Genomic DNA, 24,133 nt, shown 5'->3' with positions numbered 1-24,133 from the left:
TCCAAACACTAAGGATCTGCTCGGCCCCACGCCAGGCCCTGGCTAGTGTCACTGTGTCACACGTGCAACTGGTTGCCTGGCTTCTGTCATCAGCTGCAGGCCTCCAGGTCCATTCCTCACTAGCTGAGGAAAGAAAGGGAGCACTTGCATGCACTTGTGCCCACGTACACAAGAGGGAAAGCATATCCCTGCCCCAGGACGGGCCGCACACTTTGCAGGGCCCTGTGCAAAATGCAAATGCGGCGGTCCCTGGTTAAAAGTTATTAAGGATGTCAAGATGGTGACAGTGCTGTAGTAAAGCCAGCACGGGGCCCTGGGTCTCCATGGTCCCGTGCCATGGAGCTGGTGGCCGCATGCACACAGTATAACTTGTTGCCTGGAGCATCAACCAAGGGCATTTCATTCTGAGCAATGGGCCCTGCCGTGGAGGCCCGGCTGGAGGGGAGAGGCCGGGGCTGAGCTGCAAGAGCCGGGCTGTCTTCTCCCAGGCACGGGCGCCAGGCCGAACACCCCAGGCACTGGGACATCTCCACCACCAGGCTCCCTGGTGTCCACACCCCACATCACTTCAAAAGTCACCCAGGTTTAATAAGCTCCTACTGTGTGGCAGGGCCTGTCGGGCACTGGTCAGAACAGAGACGAAGCCATCCTGGCCACTGCCTTGAAGGGCCTGCGGGCCAGCGTCCCATGTGCCAAGCTGTGCAGCGTGGACCACCCTGCGAGCAGGCCCCGGCCTCAGAGGGCAGAAGGGGCTGCCCTCCCCGCCCCGCACGGGGTGCCAGCCCGCCCCACGCAGGGCTCCTCACCCAGGCCCCCGCCCCCCTGTGCTGTGGTCTGAATGTTCGTGTCCCTTGGTTCCGATGTTGGAACCTAATCCCCAGTGAGGTGTTGTTAAGAGGTGGGGTGTCCTCCCCCGTGTGCTGTTTTCTCTCTGGTTACCTGGGAGCAGGGGAACCACGCAGGTGTGTACACCTGCCATCTGCTCCGTGGTTTCCCGGAAAACATGCCTGAGGGACCCTGGCAGGGCAGGCAAACTCCCCTGAATTGATTGTCCCTGTAGTGGATTGAATTATGTCCCCCCAAAACTCACTGGAGCTTGAATTGTGTACCCAAGTTTTATGTATTAGAAGCTTAGCCCCCACTGTGACTGTTAAGAGGGTGGGAAATCCTATCGTGGTAATTGAAAGGTGGAGCCTTGAAGAGGTGACTGGATTGTAGGACCGTGCAGGAGTGAATGGATTAATAGTGGTGGGCAGGGGCGTGGTTCTGAGGGCTTTAAAAGAAGAGGAGGGTCTTTCTCTCTCTCTTGCTTCCTCTCGCCATGTGATCTTCTTGCACCCCCGGCTGCCTGCCGCTTTCCGCCATGAGTAGAAGCAGCCTGAGGCCCGCGCCAGATGCAGCTGTCCCAGAATCGTGAGCCAAATAAACCTGTTCTTTATACATGACCCAGTCCCAGGTGTTCTGTTATAGCAGCACAAATGGACTAATACAGTCCCCTCTGTGCCACTTTGCTGGGCCTGGCCCACGACAAGCACCTCGGCTTCTTAACCCCACGGGGGACTAGGATGAGGGTGAAGCGATACCTGCTATTACTGTCGTTACTACGTCCAGCTTGCACATGGCTCAGCCAAGACGATCTGCACAGTGAAGGGGCAGGTGGGGCTCAGGTCCCGGCCTGGGCTCCGGGCCACCCCCAAAGTCAGGGGGCGCTCGTCCACCCGGTCAGCCGGGCTGCTCCACAGGATGTCACTGCGCTTTCTACTGGGTTTCAGGAAGGAAGGCGACGAAAATAATCTGTCCCTCTGCAGAGGCTTCAGGGCTGGGCGCTTTGGCGCCACCTGTTCTAAGTGATGGAGCGTCTGACCAGCTGATGACGGTGGTTCTGCTGGCACCGTTACCTCCTTTTCCTTTCCTTGGGATTGCCAGCGGGACCTGGGCCTGAATTCTCCTCTACCATGTCACCTGGGGACAGACCTCTGGCCTCTGCCGAGGGTCTTTGGCCCACTGTTGGGAAGTCCCTTCCCAGGTCCTCTTCTCCACACAGCCCCGGGGGCCCACACCTCCCACCATATGCTTCTCTGACACCACGTCCAGCTCTAAATTATCCAGTCACCTTAGAGGTGGGTGACATAGGGACGTGAGGTGACATGGGGGATGTGAGGGTGATGTAGAGATGTGAGGTGATGTGGGGACCAGAGATGATGTGGGGATGTGAGGTGATGTGGGATGTGAGGGTGATGTAGAGAAGTGACAGTGACATGGGGACCTAAGATGATGTGGAGACATGAGATGACGTGGGGACATGAGGTGACAAGTATGTGAGGTGATGGGATATGAGGTGACTTTGGGACATGAGGGTGACTTTGGGACATGAGGGTGACGTGGGGACGTGAGGTGACAGACGTGGAACACCCCAGAACATCCAGGGGCTCACTGTGGAGTGGCTGCCTCCATTTCGTGGCCCTTGGACTTGTCCTGCCTTCCCTGAGTCCCAGAAGGACCAGCAGAGGCCTATTTCCAAACACGCCTTTTATTAGAAGTCATCACCCTGGAAATGAAACTCCCCGAGTCCTGCCAACTCTCCTGAGCTCCCGGGCTCATACTTGGACTGGTGGATGCTTTCTGGGGAGCCTGCAGGGGGCACCCAGCTGCGTCCCCTTATCTGGTCAGCAGCGGTGGCAGCATGGCATGACCCTGGGGGCACATGCGACATTCCCCATCCTGGGTGCCACCTTCTGTGGCATCTCAGACAGCTGGTGGCAGCTATCTGCATGCCAGCAACAGGCTGGGGGAGGCAAACCTTACACTGCAACATTCTGAGCACAGAGCGACCCTCAGGGGCACTGCCCAACTGCAGGATAAGGGGAGGAGAATTCAAGGTCATGTGTGTCATGACCCATAGGAGGGAGCCCTGGTGACAGTGCCAGGGCAGGTGGGCACAGGCTTTGCCTGCTGGGACACCAGTCTCCCTCTGTGAAGATCAACACGCTGCCACCCCCGGTCAAGACCAACTGATGAGAAACTGCTCTCCCACCGGCAGCGAGACGGGGATGTCCAGGATCTGGAAAGAAAGAAAAACTGACCACCAAGCAATTCCCGACAACAGCGAGACCCTGAGCGCTCGGGAGACGGGAGTCGGGACATGGGCATCTGTCCCAGCCCTGGGGGCTGCATGCCCTGCTCCTTCCCTGGCTGACGCAGGGGACCAGTGCCAACGAGGTGCTGGTTACCACCACCTGCAGGTCCCTGGCACGGCCCCCAACCCTCCAAATGCAGACACTCGTGTGGGGCCAACCCTTCCACTCCTCCCCCAAGGACCAAGATCCTGGCCACCCCTGGTAAGGTCCACGTGTTCTCTGCCCCCCGAACAGCATTTCCATGACCCTGCTTGGTGGTCACTGGGTCACCAGGATCTCAGCATCTCCCGCCCCTGTACCCGCCGGGAGACGAGAGCCCGCTGCTCCCGACGGGGCCTCTTGCCTTGGTGTCGGGGCTGTAGGTGAAGCTGGAGACAGGGACACCATTGGAGAGGACCTGCTGGGGGGCCGTGGCCACCCCCAGGACAGTCACCGTCTTCAACTGCAGGCCGGCCCCCTCCCTGGTCACATGTACCAGCTCATTGACAATGGTGTTCTGGCCCGAGCAGAGATGGAAAGACAAGGAGTGCAGAGACGTCAGCAGACACCCGAGTGCTCATGACAGCATCAGAGGCACGTTGTCCTCTGTGTGCACGAGGGAGGGCAGAGCGGGACGCCACACGAAGACGGCTCTGGGATGCCCACCCGCCTGGTGGAGTGCCTCGCCCAAGGATGGTAGGCATCCTGGGACCCCAGTCCAGCACCCTTTGCCAGGTCAGGGCAGGTCCCCAACTCACGTTCCTGGCCAGGAAGGTGACCTGCGTGTAGGCCCCGCGCTCCAGTGCTCCCAGGCTCTCCCCATCGTCCCAGAACAACTGCCCTCGGGCCTCCCTGCTCGTGGTCAGGGCCACAATCAGCACCATGGGCTGCTTTCGGGACTCCGTGGTTGTGAGGCCGGTACCCTGGGGAGGGGGAGGACACATGATGTCACTGTCCCAACCCTGGCAGAGGCCACCAGGGTGGGTGGGGGACCCTAGCCTGGGATCTGCAGGGCAGCCAATGGCCAAATGAGCTGAACACCCAGGGTGACCAACCTGGCTGAAGCCAGTCAGACAGGCCTTAGACCCTCCCCACTTCGAGTGCCACCCCATGCCCACCAGGAGGCTGGCCCTGGCAGAGCCTCCAGCATGCAGGCCTGCCCGAGGGAGTGCCCGCTTCACCCTGTGCCTCTGCAGGGCTGTGCCTCCCTCCTGCCTGGGCTCCTTGCTCTACTTCTGCATGGGGTGGCCCCTCCTCAGCAGCCATCTCCTGTCCCCAGTTCCCTGCATCTCCCCTGGGCTCCGCACTGTGGCGTCCACTCCCCAACCAGGGCTGCCTGGCCCAGTTACCTGCAGGGGGACGATGTACCCGGCCCGGAGGTGGACATTGATGGTGTCCAGTGGGGCTGGCAGTGTCACCCACTGCCCTCTGCTGTGGATGGCAGGCGTGAGGGTCACAGCAGGTGGAGGTGGGAGGCTGCCCAGGGCCTCTATTGGCACCTGGAGGGAGATGTCCCATTGAGAAGGGTCCCTGGCAGTGCCAAAGCCCCCACAGTGTCATTGGGAGCTGGGTTCTCCCATCCCCTGAGGGCTCCAGGTGCAGGCCCAGGAGGCCCGGCAGGGACAAGCGGGACTGTGGCCTCAGGGGCAGACTTGGGGCTCACTGCAAGGACTCCCCCAGTCACTTAGTGGGGACAGAATCTGAGAGGCTTGGATCCAGGATCCAGGGTAGGGAGCAGGTCAGAGAACACCAGCTCAGTGCAGCCACCATGATGTCTGTGGGACCTGGCAAGGTACCTGCTCAGGCCTCAGTTTCCTCATATGGAAAATGGAGTTACTGTGAGGAGTGGATGGGATGTGCACAGACCACCCAGGCGAGGGCCCAGCATGTAGCCAGGACCCTCTCCAGCAAACAGATGCTGTCCCTCCCACCATTTGGTCACCCCGACAGGGCAGGAGGGAGGGGCGGCTCTGCTCTCCTCTGTCCTCCCAGGTTTCAGGGTCCCCGGGACTGACCGTCTGCAGGTTGTACCATGTGCCCGAGGGGAAGTAGCCGGTCACTTCAGTCTTCCCGGCCTCGAGCACTGGCGTGATGAGGACAGCCTCCCCCCACAAGAGCTGGCGATCCACGGTCCAGGTGCGTGGGTCCTCAGGGAACCTTCAAATAGGAGGGACGGGCATGTGGGCCTGGTGACCAGGGCTGGGGCCGGGGCAGAAAAGCCCTGTGTGGTTAGTGTGCTCCCCTGCAGGGAGGCTCAGAAAGAGGAGCCAAATTCCCGTCTCTGGGGAGTTCCAGGAGCTGAGGACACATTAGATTGGGGCAGGGCTGGTTCCAGTGGACTGAAGTCAAGGCCAGAGCTGAGAATAGCCCTCTCCCTTGCCCCACAATGCAGGGTCCATGTCTGGGACGGGAGCCAGGGCTCATGCTGAAGGCCCCAGGCAGGCGCCAGCCCCGCCTTGACTTTGCTCACTTACTTTCTCATTTCCACCACACTCTGGAAAGTACAAGAAAGTATCAACAATTGGGACGGAGTCCCCACAGTCCCACAACCAAGGGCAACTATTATTAACGTTTGGCATATTTTGCTTCCATCTTTTGACTTTCCTTGTGTAACTGAGACTGCCCTGTTGATGCGACTTTATACATAGCTTATTTCCTACTCCTGCGTATGCAGGTAGCTTCCAATTCTGGGGCATAAACACTGAGATGGATACACTTATGTGCCTGTTTTCCTTTCCAGATGACTTCTTTGGGCCAGATTTCTATTTGTAAAATTAACACATCAGTGTCACAGTGTTACAAATATTATTGATACGTGCCGTTGCTCCCCACAAATGTGTCAATTTATGTTCCTGCCCACATGTATGAAAAATGTCTGCTTCACTGAATCCCTGCCCACACTGGTTACTCTCATTTTCTCTAATGTATTCTAATTTCGCAAGCAAAATAAGTGATATCTTTTCGTTTCAAAATGCACTTCCTGGAGTGATGTCAGTGAAGATGGTGGTGTAAAGACCTCTGAAAATTCTCTCCTCCATAAAAGCAATAAGAACACACGCACCATTGGTCAGAATCAACTTTAGGACTCTGGAAACTGACCAAAGGCTTGCAACGATCTGAGGAGCATTTATTTGAGAAAAATGGCTAAATCTTGGTAAGAACTGCAAGAACACTCAGTCTGGCTACGTGCTGAAGATGCCCCAACACACATGCATACTGACTCCAGGCATTTAAAGATACTTCTATCCAATTATTAGCTGTCCACTAAGCTAAGCAAACAGAGACTTCAGTGACCACACATAACAAAGAACACAGGCTATACAGAAGTAGTTCAGGAAACTCACTAACAACCAGCAACAGCAACAAGTAGCAACAATAAAGCCTGAGTGGTTGTGGTGGGGGTGGGGAGGGAGAGAATCTGATTATCAGAACTGCCACATTTCAAATGTCCAGAATGAAACAAAAACGTATGAGACATGCAAAGAAACAAGAAAGTGTGGTCCATACACAGGGGAAAATGTATATAGCAGAAACTGTCCCTAAGGAAGCCCAGATGTCGGACTTACTAGACAAAGACTTTAAGTAAGCTACTTTAAATATGTTCAAAGAACTGAAGGAAATGATGTCTAAAGAACTTAAGGAAAGTATAAGAACATGACTCACCAATTAGGGAATAACCATAAAGACACAGAAAATTTAAAAGAACGAAATAGAAATTCTGGAGTTGAAAAGAGTACAACTAAAATGAAAAATTTACTAGAGAGGCTCTACAGCAGGTTAGGGCAGGCCAGAGAAGGAATCAGCAAGCCCAAGACGGGTCAATTGGGAGTATCCAGTCTGAGAAACCGAAAGAAAAAATAATGAAGAAAAAATGACCAGAGCCTTAGAGAACTGTGGGGCACCATCAAGCACAGCAACATACGTGTAACTGGAGTCCAGAGGGAGAGGAGAGAAAGGGGCAGAAAAAATATTTTAAGAAATAATGGCTGTAAACTTCCCAGATTTGATGACAAACATTAATGTCCATATTGAAGAAGTTCAGCAAACTCCAAGTAGGATAAACTCAAAGAAATCTACAAATAGACACATCATAATCAAACCTTCAAAAGCCAAAGACAAAGAATCTTGAAAGAAGCAAGAGAGAAGCTACTCATCAGAAACCACAGAGCCCAGAGGCAGTGAGATGACACAGTTAACGCTCTGAAAGAATACAAATGCATGCCAAGAATTCTATGTTGAGCAAAATTATTCTTCAAAAAGGGAAGGAGAAATTGGGAAATTCCCAGATCAACATAAACAGAATTCATCACTAGCAGACCCAACCTATACGAAATACTAAAGGGCAGGGCTTGCCCACTCGGGAGAGTGCAGTGCTGATAACACCAAGGCCACAGGTTCGGATCCTATATAGGGATGGTCAGTTAGCTCACTTGGGAGAGCGTGGTGCTGACAACACCAACCCAAGGGTTAAGATCCCCTTACCAGTCATCTTTAAAAAAAAGAAAAAGAAATACTAAAGGGAGTCCTTCTGGTCTAAATTAAAGGACATTAGACAGTAACTCAAATCCACACAAAGAACGAACACTGGTAAAGGTAACTACACAGGTAAATGTAAAGGCAATGTAAGTGTACTTCGTGTTTGAAACCCTCTTTTCCCTTCCTTTTTGACTTAAAAGACAACTGCATAAAACAGTTATTATAAATCTGTGTTGATGGGCACACATATATAAAGATATGTTTTGAATGACAGTAACAGCACGTGTGCACCTACTATTCATATCTCATGTTCTGCAAAGTGTGTTTCTGCCTATTTATCTACTTGGTTTTTTTTTTTTTTTTCCTTTTTGTCTTTTTTCGTGTCCGGCAACGGATCGCAACCCTCAGTGTCGCGCCCGTACCGGACCAGGGACCGGCAACGGGATTGCAACCCTCGGTGTTGCTCCTGCACCTCGCTCAGCCAGTGAGCGGGAACTGGTCTGTATGTGGGATCCGAACCCTCGGCGGGAGCGCTGCCGCGCTCCCAAGCGGCGCACTGTAGCAGTGCGCCACCGGGCCGGCCCTATCTACTTGGTTTTTAATCTTGGTCTTCCCAATATGGTATGAGTTCTTTACACACTAGGAAGAGTGACTATTTATCATCTTATTGAAGTTTTCTCTAATTTGTTTGCATTACAATCTATGTCCAGAGTACTTTTAATTTTTTTGTTTGTATTCAGTTTTACTGTTTATTTTTATTTTATTTATTTATTTATTTATTTGCGACCAGTAAGGGGATCATAACCCTTGGCTTGGTGTTGCCCGCACCGCGCTCAGCCAGTGAGTGCACCAGCAGTCCTATATAGGATCCAAACCCGCGGCCTCAGCGCTCCCAGCGCCGCACTCTCCCAAGTGAGCCACAGGGTTGGCCCCAGTTTTACTTTTTTTAAAAAAATTAAACCTCCTTCCCTTTCTGCTGCTTTGATGCTTAGAAAGCTATCTCCTGCCAGAACATCGATACATATTCACTGTCTTTCCCTGTGGAATTTGTACAGCTTAATTTTGTCATTTAACTATTTAATCCACCTGGAACTTATGTTTGCATAAGTTTGCAAGGGGAAAATAAAGGATTTCTATAGTTGATAATTATCTTGCTACTTGAGAATCCTCCTTTTCTTGACTGCTCTGAGATGCTGTTCTAGCCTACGATAGGTAGCTCCTTGTGTAGAGGAAGTCCTGTACATCTATTGGGACATCTACTGGATTTCTTTGCCATCCTTTCCCCTTAAGCCAGCCCCAAACTGGCTCAACCAGGGCAGTTTTATCACTGCTGGCCTGGTCTGTACTCAGTGCTCTTCATCCTGGGTTTTTCCACACCTCGATGCCCCAGCCCTGAGCTGGGATCTAAGGGGGCACCTTGGTAGGGAGGTCCAGGTTCTGGCCTTGTGTCCTCAGCTGCAACCTGCTGGGATCCCGAGAACACAGCCTGCAGCAGACAGTTGCCCTGGTGTCAGGGGGCTGGTGGGTAGCCTCTCCCCGAGGTCACAATGGCAATTACCCCTGCCCCAAGTCACTCACTCCAGGAAGAGGGGCCGGGCCACAGTCTCCCCGCTGACGTGGGCCCTGTAGAAGAGCGTGTAGAGGTGCGGGAGCAGCGCGTAGCGCAGGGCAAAAGCTTTCCTCATGGCCTGCTGGGCTGTGTCACTGAACCGGTACGGCTCCTGTGGCTGGCAGGGCAGAGGGGGCAGAGGAAGCACCTGGGCGCTGGCCCACAGGTCCTGCAGTCGCCACCCAGCATGAGGTGAAGGACAGCACAGGGCCAGGTGTCTCCAGCAGGGATGGATGTCCCAGGGCAGGGTTCCCGCGACCCCCTACCAGGCTGTGCAGGTCGTTGTGGTTCCGCATGAATGGGTAGAAGGCCCCCAGCTGGGTCCAGCGCACGCACAGCTCCTCCGAGGTGTTCCCCAGGAAGCCGCAGATGTCCGCCCCAACCAGGGGCACCCCCAGCAGGTTAAACTGCAGGATGCCTGGGAGGGTAGAGTCAGGCTGGGCCTCAGGCCACCAGAGCAGGGCCAGTTCAGGCCAAGGAGCCTGGAACATGGGGGTGCAGGTCCCTCCTAATGTCCCTCGTCACCCAGGCCCCTGCCTGGTGGCCAGTGCCACACTGCCTCTGCATCTTCCACTCGTGGCCAACAGTGATGACACCTGGGGTGGGCAGAACATACTGGGCCTGTTAAAGGTTGAACTGTGTCCCCCCAAAAGATATGTTTGAGTCCTAACCGCTGGTACCTGTGAATGTGACCTTATTTGGAAATAGGGCCTTTGCAGATATAATCAAGTTAAGATTAGGTCATTAGGGTCCTAATCGAATGACGTGTCTTTGTAAGAGAAAAACGCCATGCGAAGACAAAGACACGCAGGGAGAAGGCTGTGTGGTGACAGTCAAAGGCCAGAGCGAGGCAGCCACGAGCTGAGGACGCCGAGGACTGCCGGCAGTCTTCGGAAGCTGGAAGCAGCAAGGAGAGATTCTACCCAGGATCTCAGGAAAGTGTGGCCCTGCCCACACCTTTATTTCAGACTTCTAGTCTCCCAAATTTTGAGAAAATACATTTCTGTTGTTTTAAGTAGAGTTTCTGGTGCTTTGTTATGGCAGCCACGGGAAACTAACAGAGAACCCCAGAGAGGCCAGGGCATCCCCCAAGCTGCTTGAGGGGTTGGGTGGCCTCCAGGTTCTTTCTCGTCCAGCCTGGCGTGGCCCCAGCACTGTACTCAGTAGAGCAGGCCTGGGGCCCAGCCTGGGACCCCGGGGAACTTCTTGTCTGGGCTGCAACAAATCCTAGGAAGTCACGACCTTTGCTTAGTAACAATCAGCTCTGAGAACTTAAAGACAAGGCTCAGAAAGGTCAGAGCAAAGCCAGTGAGCCTGCTCTGCCACACTGGCCCGGCAGGTCCATCCCCCTCACCACCCACCTGCCCCCGGGGTGAGAAACACCAACTATGGGTAGAGGCAGCCAGCCCCTTCCAGAAGGAGGGACTGACTTCTCTCGGCTAGGGAGGACCCCCCATGGCCCATGGGTCTGCTGATGTATCCCACACAGAAGTGAGTCCGCTGCTGGTCACAGTGCTTTGGAGCCATGGGGTTCTGCAAGAGGCTCTTCCCAGCTGCCCACATGGTGCCCTGGGAATCCCCTAAGCCCTTCCCTATGGCTCCTGAGCCAATTCTGGGCCTCGCATGGGTCAACGGCATCAAAGGTCTTGGAATAAAAATCAAATTCCTCTTTGCAGTGGGCTGAGCTCAAACCCAGTTTCCTGCAGCTAGAATGTGGTTGCCAGAAGGGGAATGGTGAAAGGTGAAAACCTGATGGCTTCTCAGGCAATGGCTAGGGAGAATTGGAGACAGACACCCAGAAGACAGGTGCCAAAGGTGAGCAGACCTGCACAGATAAGCCAATTTGCACAGGTGAGCCAGTGTGCACAGGTGCACAGACCTACAAAGGTGAGCAGTCCTGCACAGGTGAACAGACCTGCAAAGGTGAGCAGACCTACACAGATAAGCAGATTTGCATAGCGGAGCCAGCGTGCACAGGTGCGCAGACCTGCACAGGTGCACGGGGCCAGCAGGCCTCATGCCCCACGTGACTTGGCAGTGCGCCTCCACACCATTGAAGCTGCATCCTTCTGAGCTGTGCTGGGCCCAGAATCCAGCTCTGGGACAAACCTGCCCCTGGAGGGGCCCACACTCTCTCCAACAAGTGCTCTCACCTGGCACGGAATAGGAAAGCTGCTCCCAGCTGCTCCACACGTCCCCTGTCCAGTGGCCAGCATACTGGCCGTGGCCAGCAAAGGTTGAGCGGGAGATCACAAAGGGGCGCGTCCCCCGAACCTTCACTAGGGCCCTGGACAGAGCAGGGGACGCTGTGAGAGCTGTGCAGCCAGGGCTCCCCCGGGAACCCCAGCTCCCCTGCCTGAGCGGAGCACCTGATTGGGCAGCAGGAGGGCAGAGCTGGGTGCACGGGGCTGTCTGGGATGAGACAAGGCCACCACCATGCCTGCAGAAGAGCTGTGTCCCCCAGCCTTGCAGGAGTCCCAGTGTCCCCATGGGTGCAGACCTCTCTGTAGTCAGCACCAGGGTTCCTCTCCACATGTGAGGTGTGAAGTGGGAGGGGACAGCACTGGCACAAGCTGGGGGCCGGGAGGCAGTGGGAGGACAGCAGCTGGCCTGGGGGTCCAGGCTTCTGCCTGGGCCCAGTGGGAGCCAGGCCCCTTCCTGCAGCCCTGAGATGGGACAGGCTGGCGAGGGTAGCGCTGATGGGGGTAGGTGGGGCCCCTCACCTGTGGGAAGCATTGGCTTCAGTCAGGCCATAGAGGTTGTGTAGGTTGTAGTGTGAGGAGAGGAACTGGTGGCTGGAAACACAGATGGTGGCCGCCTGCAGGGTGCCACCCACCACCCCTAGAAGAGACGAGGGCTGATTTCCATGGAGCTTCCTCCCCATGGGCTCCATGGAGCCCTCCCTGCCCCACACCCCAGAACCCCTGCGTGGGTCACAGCCGCTCCAGGCCTGTCCTCGGGGGTGCGTCCTGCAGCCATCCCTGCCCCCGTCAGCTGGCGCACTCCTCAGAACTTGGGGCACACCTTGTATAGCCTCTACTGTTCCCAAAGACAGGAAAGAGGTGGTGCTGAAGGCTGCCCTTTGCTGACCCGCGACCTCACATCCACCTTCTCTTGATGTTTGCCTAAGCCTAATGCCCCTCCCCCCACCAAGGGTGACAAAGATTCTTTGCTTGGGCCATCTGTACACTTCCTTATAAAGTCCAGTTTTAGCAAAGAGCCCTGCTAAGTCAGTTTTAGCAAGAAGCCCCCAGCCTCCATATCTGATCACCCTCAAACTCTGCTCAGCTTCCTCATTCCCAGGTGATGTCTGGTCACCCTGGCTTGCCTTCAGCAAGAATCCTGTTAGGTTGATCGAGCCAGAATCCCCCTCACCGCCAGTGTTCCCTCTCAGGGACTTCCCATCCACTGACCCCATCCTGTGTTCAGGGTTGAGCCCAATTTCTCTGCCACTGCAAGACCCAGTTGTGGTGGTTCCTGCACCCGTCGCGATGGTCCTGAATAAAGACTTCCTTACCATGTTTTAACAAGAGTCACTGAATAACTCTTTCTTTAACAAGGGTTGTGCCTCTGCCTGGGTCCACGCCTGCATCACCTGGCTGGCGTCTCCTCACCTGAACCTTACTCCCGGGGCCCCATCCCTCCCCTTTCCTATCTTGCTCTGCCCATCTGTTCTGCTGAGTCTCCTGGACCAGAGAAAGGAAATCCCTGATCTGAGCTGTTAAATTCAGGCCTGGGACAGGCGGGTGGGAGAGCTCACCGGGAACATAGGGTGGGTTTTCCAGTTCGTTGTTGGGGCAGCCGACCTCAGAGCCCCTGACGAAGTTGGAAGGCTCATTCATGTCCTGCAAGAGAGGCCCTGGCGGTGGGCACCCCTGCCCGGGGTGCAGAGGGTGGGGTTGGTTCCCAGAGGCCACGGGGATGCCCAGGGGCAGGGGCTGCACTTACAATCCACATGCCGTCAAAGGGCACCTGGGCATGGAACTCAGCCACCATGTCCTGCCACCAGTCAAGGGCCTCGGGGTTGGTGAAGTCAGGGAAGGCAGTGGACCCAGGCCACACCTGGACAACGAGAGACGAGAGGGGGAGACCCCAGCCCAGCCAGAGCCTGCACTGAGTCCCTGCAGCGTCTCAGCTGTGAGTAGAGTGGCAGCCCGCTCCTAGTGTCCACCCTGGCAAAGTCAAGAGCCCTGGGCCCAGGGCTGGTGATCAGGCTTCTCCTCACAACGCAGGGACACGGGGGTCCAGGAGACTCAGCCCTGGGAGAAGGGGAGGCCCCTGACACGTCTACCCAGGAGGTGGTCCAACTGCAGAGTCAGAGAATGTCAGGAAGGACCATGGGGACAACCTCATCTAAGCCCCGCCTATAGGCCAAGGCCTGGAGGTCCCGGAATCAAGTCTTGCCCATCAAGACCAAGACCAAGGCCTGGGTGACTGTCAGGGGCCAGCAGGACAAGGAGGACACCAAGCCCTCACTGAGGGTCTGCAGAGCTCGTGTTTGGGCTGGGCCTGGCTGCCAGTGAAGCCAAAGACCCCCCAATGAAAGAATTCAAGGATCCCCAGCTGTGACTTAGCCCCACCACTGTGTCCCACTGGACATGCTGGTTTCTGGAACACCCCACTTCCTGAACAGCTACCCTGCTCACCCTGGCCTGAAGTTGCAGACCCCGACTCTACCTTCCCAATCAGCGGCTGCCCAGTCTCATTGGTGATGAAAACCCCCCGCCGCAGACCCTCGTCATAGGGCCTGTAGCTCCCGGCAGGGCCCGAACTGCTGATGGCAGGGTCCTGGGGGAGAGAAGGCAGCCAGGATGAGGGTGACATGGCCCAAAGTCTTGGCACTGGCACCAGGAGACGGGGAAGGCTCTCGAGATAGCATTAGTGAGTGAGGGGCAGGGTGAAGCTGTGCATAGCACAGCACGCGCGTGTCGCGCACATGCCTGCCTGGGTGAGCACGGGAGGGGCCTGTGGATGGAAGGTGGGCACACCTGGAGTGGGCGCTACCCTTTCTTTAAGCCTTCCAGAGAATCACAAGTGTTCCACAGTGAACAGTTACTTCTACAGTAAGAACGTGAAAGAGAAAAGGCCGCATTCACCCTGCCTGCTCTGAGTGGCCGGTGTGTGGCCGTCAGAGGAGCAACCGTGGACACGGGCAGTCTGCACAGTCCCAAAGCCCCTGGCAGTGCGATTTCCTCCACTGAGAGGGCTCGATGGGGCTGACTGTGTGGTTTTCTCAGCGATCCCCTCCCCCTGCAATTCCTCCCCAGCCGTAGGGCCTAGCGTGAGACTCAGGCTAGACCAGCCCCCTAACCGCATCCTCTGGCCATGGGGCCTGGCCCAAGGAAGGTCCTGTGTGTGCTGGGCCACTCGGAGTCCTGCCCTGGGATGTTTCTGTGGAGCTGGTGGGAAGCATTCTCTGCCCAGTGGTGCCAGCACTACAGCTGTGAGCCGGAAGCTGCCCGTGGTCCTGCCTCCTTCCCACGGAGACAGAGGTGGCCAGAGGGAGAGGGAGGGCCAGGAGACAGGCTGAGCCCTCCAGCCACTCCTTTGTCCAGCCCTATGTCCAGGAATGGGTGACATCAGCTCACTGTCCTCCCGCTTTGCTTTAAGCAAGTTCAAAAAACCTACAACTGAAAGAATCCTGAGTGACACAGAGATGTTTCCAGGGACTCTGAACCTGGACATCCATGGACAGCAGGGCCAAGCCCATAAGCTTCTGATCTTCCCTCAATGTTAAAAAGACCCTCAGGAAATGTCCTCAGTGGCCACTGCAGGCACAAGGAAGATGCCAATTGGAGGAGGAGCCACGGGGCACTGGCACTCACCACGAGCATCACGTACCGCCGGCCGCCCTGGTGGAGCTCCCGCACCATGGCCGGGAAGTCCCTGAAGCCATCCTTGTTGATCGTGAAGTCCCTCCTGGAGTCCATGTAGTCGAGGTCATTCCACTGGACATCCTGTGGCCGCAGCACAGGCGCAGCTGCTGGGCCTGGGGACCTGCCCACCCAGCTCCTTGTCTCTCCCACTTCAGCCCCACCCACTGGGCCCCGATCCCCCCACCCCACCACCTGCCCCCACACTCACCAGGGGGAAAAGGGCCCTGGTCATGTTGTCCACCACCTGGCGGAGGATGGCAGTGGAGGAGTAGCCCCAGCGGCACAGGTGGAAGCCCAGGCCCCAGTATGGAGGCATGAATGGGTACCCTGCAGGCCAGCATCAACCATGAGTGGGTGGGGAGGCAGGGATGGGGCGGGGGCCACAGATGGGAGCAGGCCCTACCCACAATGTCCAGGTACTGCCGCACCACGCTCTTGGGTTCTGGGCCCAGGAAGACGTAGAAATCTAGGATCCCACCGGTTGACCTCCAGCTGAGGGCCGGGCTTGGCTGCAGGACCACATCTGGGGGGAGCAGTCCTGGGTCAGGCACAAATACCATACCCACAGGGCCCCCACACCACTCAGATGGGCCAAACCACAGCTGGAGAGTGAGGCTCTTCTGACAGGGAGCCAGGAGCAGCGTGGTGGGGTAGGGTGCGAATTGGGTGGGGTGGGAAGGGGCGACAGCTCTTTTGAGTCTGACTTGCTGAGGGACCTGGTGCAGGACAGATGGACACCAGCAGCTGGAACCTGAGACTCCCCTTTCTGGCCTCTGCTCACCTCCAGGGCAAGGATCACAGAACCCCACTTCAGGGGCACAGATGGGCAGAGCTGGGAGAGGACTCAGCCCACTGGACTCACTTCTCAGATGAGAAAACCAGGCTTAATCCGGTGCCCACAGCCCATATCATGGACCTCCAGCCTCCGAGGTGGGTACAGCACTCTCCCGCAAAGCAGAGGAGCCCCCACGTTGGGGGACTCAGGCCCCGCAAGCAGCTTACCCATGGCATTACTGTTCAGCAGGAACACCCCGTGGGCTGATCCACCATCCTCCAGCACCAGGTAGAAAGGGTGGGACCCATAGAGGTTCACGTTGGGCTGGACAACAGGAGACAGCGTTTTAGCTCCTATGATGCCAGACCATGCATACCCGCCCCAGCCCCGGCCAACCCCCTTTACCGTGGGTGCCATGTCCCGATTCCAGAGAGTGATCTTGGTCCAGTTGGTGCTCAGCATCAGGGCGCTGAGGTGCTCAGCAAGGCCTGTGATGTAATGGGATGGCAGAGAGGTAGACAGCTGCAGGAACTGGTCAGCGAAGAACAGGGGGGCCACGGTCGTGTTCAGCCTGCAGGAGAGACCAGGCTCCCTTGCCCCCTCAGGGCCACACAAACCCGAGGTAGATTCTCCCAAAGAGCACCCTTACCCATGGGCCTGGTGTCCGAAGAGTGTGGCATGGCCTGGTCAGCTCTGCAACCCACTGATTGCAGAGCTCTCTACTACCTCTCCATGTAGGTACTTAGGTACTTATTCCAACCCTGAATACAGCCTAAGTACCTACATGGAGACTACACCACTGCATCTACCCAGAACCAATACTAAAACACCCTACCCAATGGTCAATATCAAACACAGCTATAGGAGGAAGTCCCTATCCTCAAAGGATCGTTCATCATACTCAAGTCAATAAATGTGATACACACATCAACAGACTCAAAAACAAGAATCATATGATTAACTCTATAGACGCATAAAAAGCATTTGACAAAATTCAACATCACTTCATGATAAAGACTCTCAACAAATTAGGAACAGAAGGAAAAAATCTCAACACAATAAAAGCCATATATGACAAACCCACCACCATCATCATCCTGAATGATCCTTTAAGAACAGGAACAAGACAAGGATGCCCACTCTCACCACTCCTATCTACCACAGTACTGGAAGTATGAGCCAGAGCAATCAGACAAGAGAAAGAAATAAAGGGCATCCAAATTGGAAAAGATGAAGTCAAACTGTCCCTGTGTACAGATGACATGATCCTATATATAGAAAAACCTAAAGACTCTATCAGAAAACTCTTAGAACTGATAAACGATTTCAGTAAAGTTGCAGGATATATAATCAATATGCAAAAATCAGCATTTTTATACTCCAACAATTGACTAGCAGAAAAAGAAATCAAGAAAGCAAGCCCATTTATGACAGCCACCAAAAAAATAAAATACATAAGAATAAATTTAATAAAGGAGGTGAAAAGTCTCTACAATGTGAACTACAAATCACTACTGAAAGAAATTAAAGAGGACACAAAAAGATGAAAAGACATTCCATGCTCTTGGATTGAAAGAATTAACATTATGAAAAGGTCCATACCAACCAAAGAGATCTACAGAGTCAATGCAGTCCCCATCAAATACCAATGACATTCTTCACAGAAACAGAAAAAACAATCTTAACATCAATGTGGTGCCTGAACAGCCAAAGCACCCCTGAGCAAAAAAAATAAAGCCAGAGGCATCACACTACCTGACTTCAAATTACACTGCAAAGCTATAGTAATCCAAACAGCATGGTGCTGGCAAAAAAACAGACTCACGGACAAATGGAACAGAATAGAGAACCCAGAAATCAATCCACATACTCACAGGAAACTGATCTTCAACAAAGGCACCAGGAACATACACTGGGGCAAAGATGGCTTGTTCAGTAAATGGTGCTGGAAAAACTAGACATTTATATGTAGAAGAATAAAACTAGACCCTCACCTTTCACCATATACCAAAATCAACTCAAAATGGATTAAAGACTTAAATATGAGACCTGACACTATAACACTCCTAAAAGAAAACATAAGGTAAACACTATGAATATGACCCCAAAAGCACAGGCAACAAAAGGAAAAATAAACAGATGGGATTATATCAAACTTTGATTATATAAAAAAGCTTCTGCACAGCAAAAGAAGCAATTAACAGAATGAAAAGACAACCTACAGAATGGGAGAAAATATTTGCAAAATATGCATCTGACAAGGGATTAATATATAGAATATAGAAGGAACTCAAACAACTTAACAGTAAAAAAACAAGTAATCCAAATAAAAAATGGGCAAAGGAGCTGAACAGGCATTTCTCAAAGAAAGATACACCAATGACCAACTGACACATCAAAAATGCTCAACATCACTAAGCGTCAGAGAAATGCAAATAAAACCACACTGAGATGTTATCTCACCCCAGTTAGACTGGTCATTATCAAAAAGACAGAAAATAACAAATGCTGGTGAGGATGGGGAGAGAGGGGAACCCTCCTACGCTGGTGGTGGGACTGTAAATTAGTGCAGCCATTATGGAAAACAGTATGGAGTTCTTCAAACAACTACAGATGGAACTGCCATATGATCCAGCAATCCCACTGCTGAGTATACACCCAAAGGAGTGGAAATCATCATGTTAAACGGACACCTGCACTCCCATGTTTATTGCAGTGCTATTTACAATAGCCAAAATATGGAACCAACCTAAATGTCCATCATCAGACAACTGGATAAGCAAAATGTAGTATATACACACAGTGGAATACTACTCAGCCATAAAAAAGAATGAAATACTGCCATTCACAGCAACATGCATGAGCTTGGAGAAAATTAAGTGAAGTAAGCCAGGCACAGAAAGAGAAATACCGTATGTTCTCACTCATAAGTGGGAGCTGAAACAATAGGCAAATAAGTAAAAAAGAAAGAAAGATACAACAATCACAATAAATACATCAAACTTTCAAAAGGAGAGAACAGAACAGAGGTTACCAGAGGTGGGAAAGGGGGAGGAAAGGGGACTTAGCAAGAAATTGATAAAGGGTCACAGGGAATGATTACATTTTGTGATGATGAATATACTAACAATCCTGATCTGATCATCACATATTGTAAATAGGTATTGACAGTTAACTCTGTACACCACAAATGCGTGTAATCAATTATGTTTCAATAAACAACAAAAACAAATGAGGTTGAATAACTGAATGAGCAGAAGAGAGAAACGCATTTTCAAAGGTTGTACTCTCTTAAGATTAAGGCAAACCCAAACAATGTCCTTCTTGGGCATTCACCTGAGTCGAATGACAAGCAGGGTCCATCAGTTCTGAGCACATTTGTGTGGGATTTGCAACTATGTGGTAAAGGACACAGGGTCCCATGAAAAATGTGGCTGCACAGTCCAGCATTGGGGCAGACAGGAGGTTTCAGCAGAACCACCAACCAAGCCTGACGGCTGGGCAACTTGCACTTCTGGGTCCAAGGGTCCCTCCTTGTTGAGGAGGGGGCCGTGTTGACCACTCGGTGTCACGGCTACAACACTTGAGTCTGAAAGTGGACTCCACGATGCCTCTGTGCATCCCCTACCTGGGGCGGGGGGAGGCGAGGGTGTGACCCCCGAGCTGCCTGTTCTCTCAGCAAATCCTGGCCCAGGGCCTGCTGTGGGTCAATGCTGAGCTAAGAGCTACTGGTCAAGAGTGAACGAATTGGGAAAGTCGCCTGCCACAGCCAGAGAATGGCAGCGATACAAACAAACCCGGGATCACGTTGGGGGACACGAGCCCCCAAGGACATGAAGCACAGAGAGTGGCCGACAGCAGGGATGCTGGGGCCACTCCTGGCCTGGAGCCCTGGCTCTGTCACCAGCCAGCAGGTGACCTCACCATTCTGTGCCTCAGCTTTCTCATCTGCAGAAAGGGGATAATAATAGCACCTACTTCTGAGTTGCTACAAGGATTAAGAGAGTTAATAATCTTAGTGCCCAGCGCATAGTAAGGAGTATGCAGGTATTTGATAAACAAATAAAATAAAAATAAAGCCAGCTAAGGGCATGTTGCCTGGAGCAGAGGTGCCGCTTTAGACTGGACTGGAGTTTCTCTGGCACTGTGGACGCTGGGCCGGTTGCCCTTTCTCATGGGGCTGTTCTGGGCAATGCAGGATGCTGAGCAGCATCCCTGGCCTCGACCCTCTAGGTGCCAGTGGTATCCCCCCAGTTGTGGCAACCAAAAACGTCTCCAGACCCCACCAAATGTCTCCTGGGCAGCCCTGCACTAGATGGTCAGGGAGGGCCTCTTAGAGGAGACCTTTGAGACCAGACAGCGGCGAGGGAGGCACCTGGCCAAGAACTAGGGAGAGCTCCAGGTGGAGGGGCTCGGTGGGCGTGTGCTCAAGCTGTTCCAGAAACGGCTAGGAGGCCCCGACTGGGAGGGTGGACCATAACGGTTGGGGTCAATGGCAGACAAGAGCTGGGGGACAATGCTGTGTGCCCTCCAGGAGGCTCCCGCCTTGAGGGGCTGCCGACCCTCCCCCGCAGGACAGCAGCACAGAGGCCAGGCACTCACAGCACCCGGCCGTCCAACCTCCGGCGAACAACCACCCCAAAGGGCTCCTCGGAGAACTCCACACTGTAGAGAGTGGACGGCGCCCGGCTGCGGACTTGTGGGGTCTCCAAGGGCACCTCATAGCGCCTGTTAGCAGGATCTTTGATCTAGAAGAGAACAGAAAGACGGTGGGGTATGAGGCCCTTTGTGGGCTGGGCGGCCACCCCCTATGCGCCCCCCCACAGCCCCCTTCACTCCTTGGAGAGACAGTTCCTGAGCGAGCGGTCAGTGCGGGTCCTGGCACGGCCGCACACTGCCTGTGAGCGTGGGCAGGCTGTCAGTCTTTCTAAGCCTCGCTTTCCTCATCTACAGAGCCAGCAGGAGGACACTTCTCTTGGGCTGTCAGTAAAATACAGGACGCCCAGTAAACCTCAATTTCAGATCAACAATGTTTTTTAGTATAAGTATGTCCCAAATAATGCACGGGATATGCTTACACTAAAAAAAAAGTCATTCCTTGGTTATCTGGAATTCAGAGGTACTGGACATCCTGTGCTTTTATGTGCTCCATTTAGCCTCCCTCTTCCACCTGACCCAACTTGTCATAAGGGTGAGCGAGAAAATATAATGAAAGCCCTGAGCCCTTGTCTGGTCATGGAAATCACTCGAGAAGTGACAGCTGTTTCAATCACTTTCTAAAGCAACAGGGCCATGCTGAAGTGTGGGCCTCTGGCTCTCACCCTGCGTCTGCACATTCACTCAGCTGACAAGGTTTCACTGAGCACCTGCTACATGCCAGACCCTGGTGGGGTGGAGCAGCAGGGGATAAGAGAGGCCCTGCCACCAGCGTGCGATCAGAGGCTGGGATCCCACTGCCTGTTGTCTGGAACCACAGGTCCCAGTTGAGACATCACTTCCTAGGGGAGGCCTACCCTCCCCCCACCTGTGCCCTTGTCCCTGACTTCTAGAGCATCTGTCACCATGAGTGTCCCCGCTGCTCCCTGGGTGTCTGCTCCCACGTCAGCTCCCAGTGACCACACTGCAGTTGTACCACACACCCGCCACCCCTTGTGACGTGTTTGTGTGTCATCTATCCACACGCACCCTCTGTCCTCTCTGCCCGGCCCCCACCCTGCTCACCGTGAAGTGGAGGCGACTCTCAGTCTCCATCAGCACATCGAGCCGTAAGGTCAGGATGTCCTTTGGGAAGAAGGTGGTGCTGGCGCGGGTCAGGGTAGCCACGTAGCCCGTCTCGGAGGTGCTCAGGTTCTCCAGTTTGTAACTTGGGTAGCTGGGTGGGAAGAAGCACCAGGGCTGGCCCATCTGGGAGTCCTTCTGCACCTGCCTCACAGGGGCGTAGCAGCAGCCACGGGCCTCACACTGCTCCTGTGTAATGGCCTTGTCTGGGGCACAGTCGAAGCGGCTGTTGGGGGGGATGTCACACTGTGTGGGCACTCCTCCGGGATGGCCAGGGTGCTCCTGGGCGTGCCAGGGCCCCGGCCCACTGGCTCCCTGCTGGCGAGCATGGTGAGTCTCCTTCAGTACTTGTGAGAAGCCACCCAGATCTTGGGGGACCACTGGGAAATCATGGAGCAGGATGTGCCCCAGGAGGGCAGCTATGGCCAGGGAGATGAATGTGCAGATCCCCAGCAGGGGGCGGGGGCAGGATGGCCACCTCACATCCATGGTGCCTGTGGACAGCTCCTGGAGGCCTGCTGAGAGACGGAGCCAGCTCAATGGGGGAGGCAAGAGGGGCCTCACGGGGACTCTCGAAGCAGCTTCTACACGTTAGCTGTGGCTGGTCCCCAGATCAGAGCCCCTCCCGGACTCTGCAGAACACAGGGGAGAAACCCGGTCTCTGCTATGGCAGCCGCACCTGCAGCCTTGCAGGCACAGAGACAACCATAAGGATGTGAAGTTCGGATGAGATACAGGGCCCGTGTTACTTTAAGACTAACAAGTGATCGCTACCTTTGTTTTGCTTATATGTATGTTCTAAACATTTTATAAGAACACGGTATTAGTCTGGCTCCTCCGAGGAGCAGCAGGCACCCACATGGGACTAAAGTGCAAGCATTTTACTAGGGGAGTCTTTTTTATCTGAGAGAAGACAGAAAAGAGCCATCACACCGACCGGCCCAGGGCTGCCCGGGGTAGCAAGTCTGACCCCACAGGAAGGAAGGAGAAGGGAGGGTGGGTCAAAGTGTCCTAGCAGCAAGGCCATGGGGAGACCCTGGGGGTCCTTGAGTGAAAGCTGGCCATCAGAGGGGTCTGGGTCTCCCAGGAACGGGCCGTGGAGCAGATGTGGTGGCGGGTTTCAGAGCACAGCGACTGGGCCCCTGGTCAGTGAAGCTCCCTGCAGCGAGAGGTCTGTGAGACAGTCTCACAGCCACCACGAACACATACATACTGGGAGAAGTCACACACCAAGTAGCAGTGAACGCAGGGTGCTGAGGGAGTCTGCCCTGTCCTGGTGACAAGAGGGTCGGCTGGGAACAATGAGCCGCAGCAGAGCTCGGTGCTCCACGTGGGCCACTGGTGAATTAGGGCTGCTGCGTTCGAGAGTGAACTGATTTACTCGTGACCCTTGACACCACACATAGCGCCTACCCTCCCTCCACCTCCTGGAAGCTCTCTGAACCCTGTGTTCAGAGGTTTTTACAGGGGTTCCATTACATAGGCATGATTGATTAATTCATGGGCTACTGGGGATTAACTCCAGCCCCTCCACCCACCCTGGCGGTAAGTGATGGGGTGGGGCTGAAGTCCCCACCCTCTACTCAAGTCTTGGGCTTCCTAAGGGCCAGCCCCCATTCTAAAGCTATCTGGGGGCTCCCAGCCACCAGTCATTGCCATTAGCAACACTCCCCAGTTTCCAGGGGTTTTAGGAGCTGTGTGCCACGAACCAGTGACAGAGATCAAATATTCACTTTCTGTCATGCAGCGAGCAGTCTCAGCTGCACCTGGCCCTCCTAGACACATCCGACCCCAGGGACTCGTCTAGCCCAGGAGGCCACACGGGGATATGGAGCTCAGCGGCGGGGACAGGGTCCAGGCATCTGCCTCTTGCAGAAGCGGCAGAGGTGACTCAAGGGCACGGCCAGGACAGGACACCACCTCCACCAGGAAGGGAAATAGATCCTCGAAATGGGGACAGGCAGCCCCCAGCCGTGTTAAGACAGGAGGCCGGTTCCCCGTTCATCTCTAGGCCTGACAATTTAGAGAGAAAAATAGGGAAGAACCACAGGTCAGGGCTCGAGCGGCCAGAGCCGGCCCCGAGACCGGTCAGGCTCCGGTTCAGGGAAGTGGCTGGAGTCGCGGCCCTCCCGGGCAGGGCAGGGTGTGGACGAGCGGGTTCAAACCCGGCTCCCTGGGATGCTACCCCGGGCAGCCCTGGGCCGAAGGAAGGTTCCTCAACCTCCCCGTGCCTCAGTTTCCCCGAGACGCGGCACGCTGAGCGCTGGGGGAGAGACGAGAGCCCCAGGTTTCCGGGGCCCTCCGCGTTACTGGGGTCACTCTCCCCACTGCGCCCGCCCGCTGGGGCCCGCCACCCCCGCGACCCCCGCGACGATTTGCTCAACTTTTCCTCTGAGGAAAGCGCCGGCGACCGATCCGCCCGGCAGCCCGGCCTGCGCTCGGGGACCGACCCCTGCCCGCTCACCTCCGCGCATGCGCGCCCGGCCGCAGCGGGACTCGGGGT

At 54.7% G+C, this 24,133-nt stretch overlaps 1 protein-coding gene across 1 annotated transcript; it reads right to left on the bottom strand.

Annotated features, from left to right (window-relative positions):
• Window positions 1-2,514: 2,514 nt before the first annotated feature.
• GAA (glucosidase, alpha; acid) lies at window positions 2,515-24,124 on the bottom strand. The gene is made up of 20 exons (XM_008578573.1): window positions 24,095-24,124; window positions 21,574-22,145; window positions 20,455-20,600; window positions 16,258-16,423; window positions 16,080-16,176; window positions 15,481-15,600; window positions 15,286-15,404; window positions 15,027-15,158; window positions 13,879-13,989; window positions 13,150-13,263; window positions 12,962-13,046; window positions 11,925-12,042; window positions 11,355-11,488; window positions 9,468-9,619; window positions 9,171-9,319; window positions 5,132-5,273; window positions 4,466-4,615; window positions 3,875-4,039; window positions 3,481-3,633; window positions 2,515-3,061 (listed from the first exon to the last, which is right to left on the bottom strand). The coding sequence occupies exons 1-20, from the start codon at window positions 24,102-24,104 to the stop codon at window positions 3,002-3,004; spliced, it is 2,895 nt and encodes a 964-aa protein (XP_008576795.1). The 5' UTR covers window positions 24,105-24,124; the 3' UTR covers window positions 2,515-3,001.
• Window positions 24,125-24,133: the final 9 nt, after the last annotated feature.

The sequence above is a fragment of the Galeopterus variegatus genome, unplaced genomic scaffold (genome assembly GCF_000696425.1).
Source record: "Galeopterus variegatus unplaced genomic scaffold, G_variegatus-3.0.2 Scaffold1721, whole genome shotgun sequence".
Lineage (NCBI taxonomy): Eukaryota > Metazoa > Chordata > Mammalia > Dermoptera > Cynocephalidae > Galeopterus > Galeopterus variegatus.
Note: the sequence above shows the minus strand (reverse complement) of the source record. Positions and strands in the feature narration are given on the sequence as shown.

Bases quoted from the DNA above. Each gene is read 5' to 3' on its own strand.
- GAA (XM_008578573.1), bottom strand. The intron at 5,274-9,170 runs GTGAGTGACTTG...TCCTATTTGAAG, and splicing joins GCCCGGCCCCTCTTCCTGGA to GTTCCCTGAGGACCCACGCA. The intron at 4,616-5,131 runs GTCAGTCCCGGG...ATCTCCCTCCAG, and splicing joins CATGGTACAACCTGCAGACG to GTGCCAATAGAGGCCCTGGG.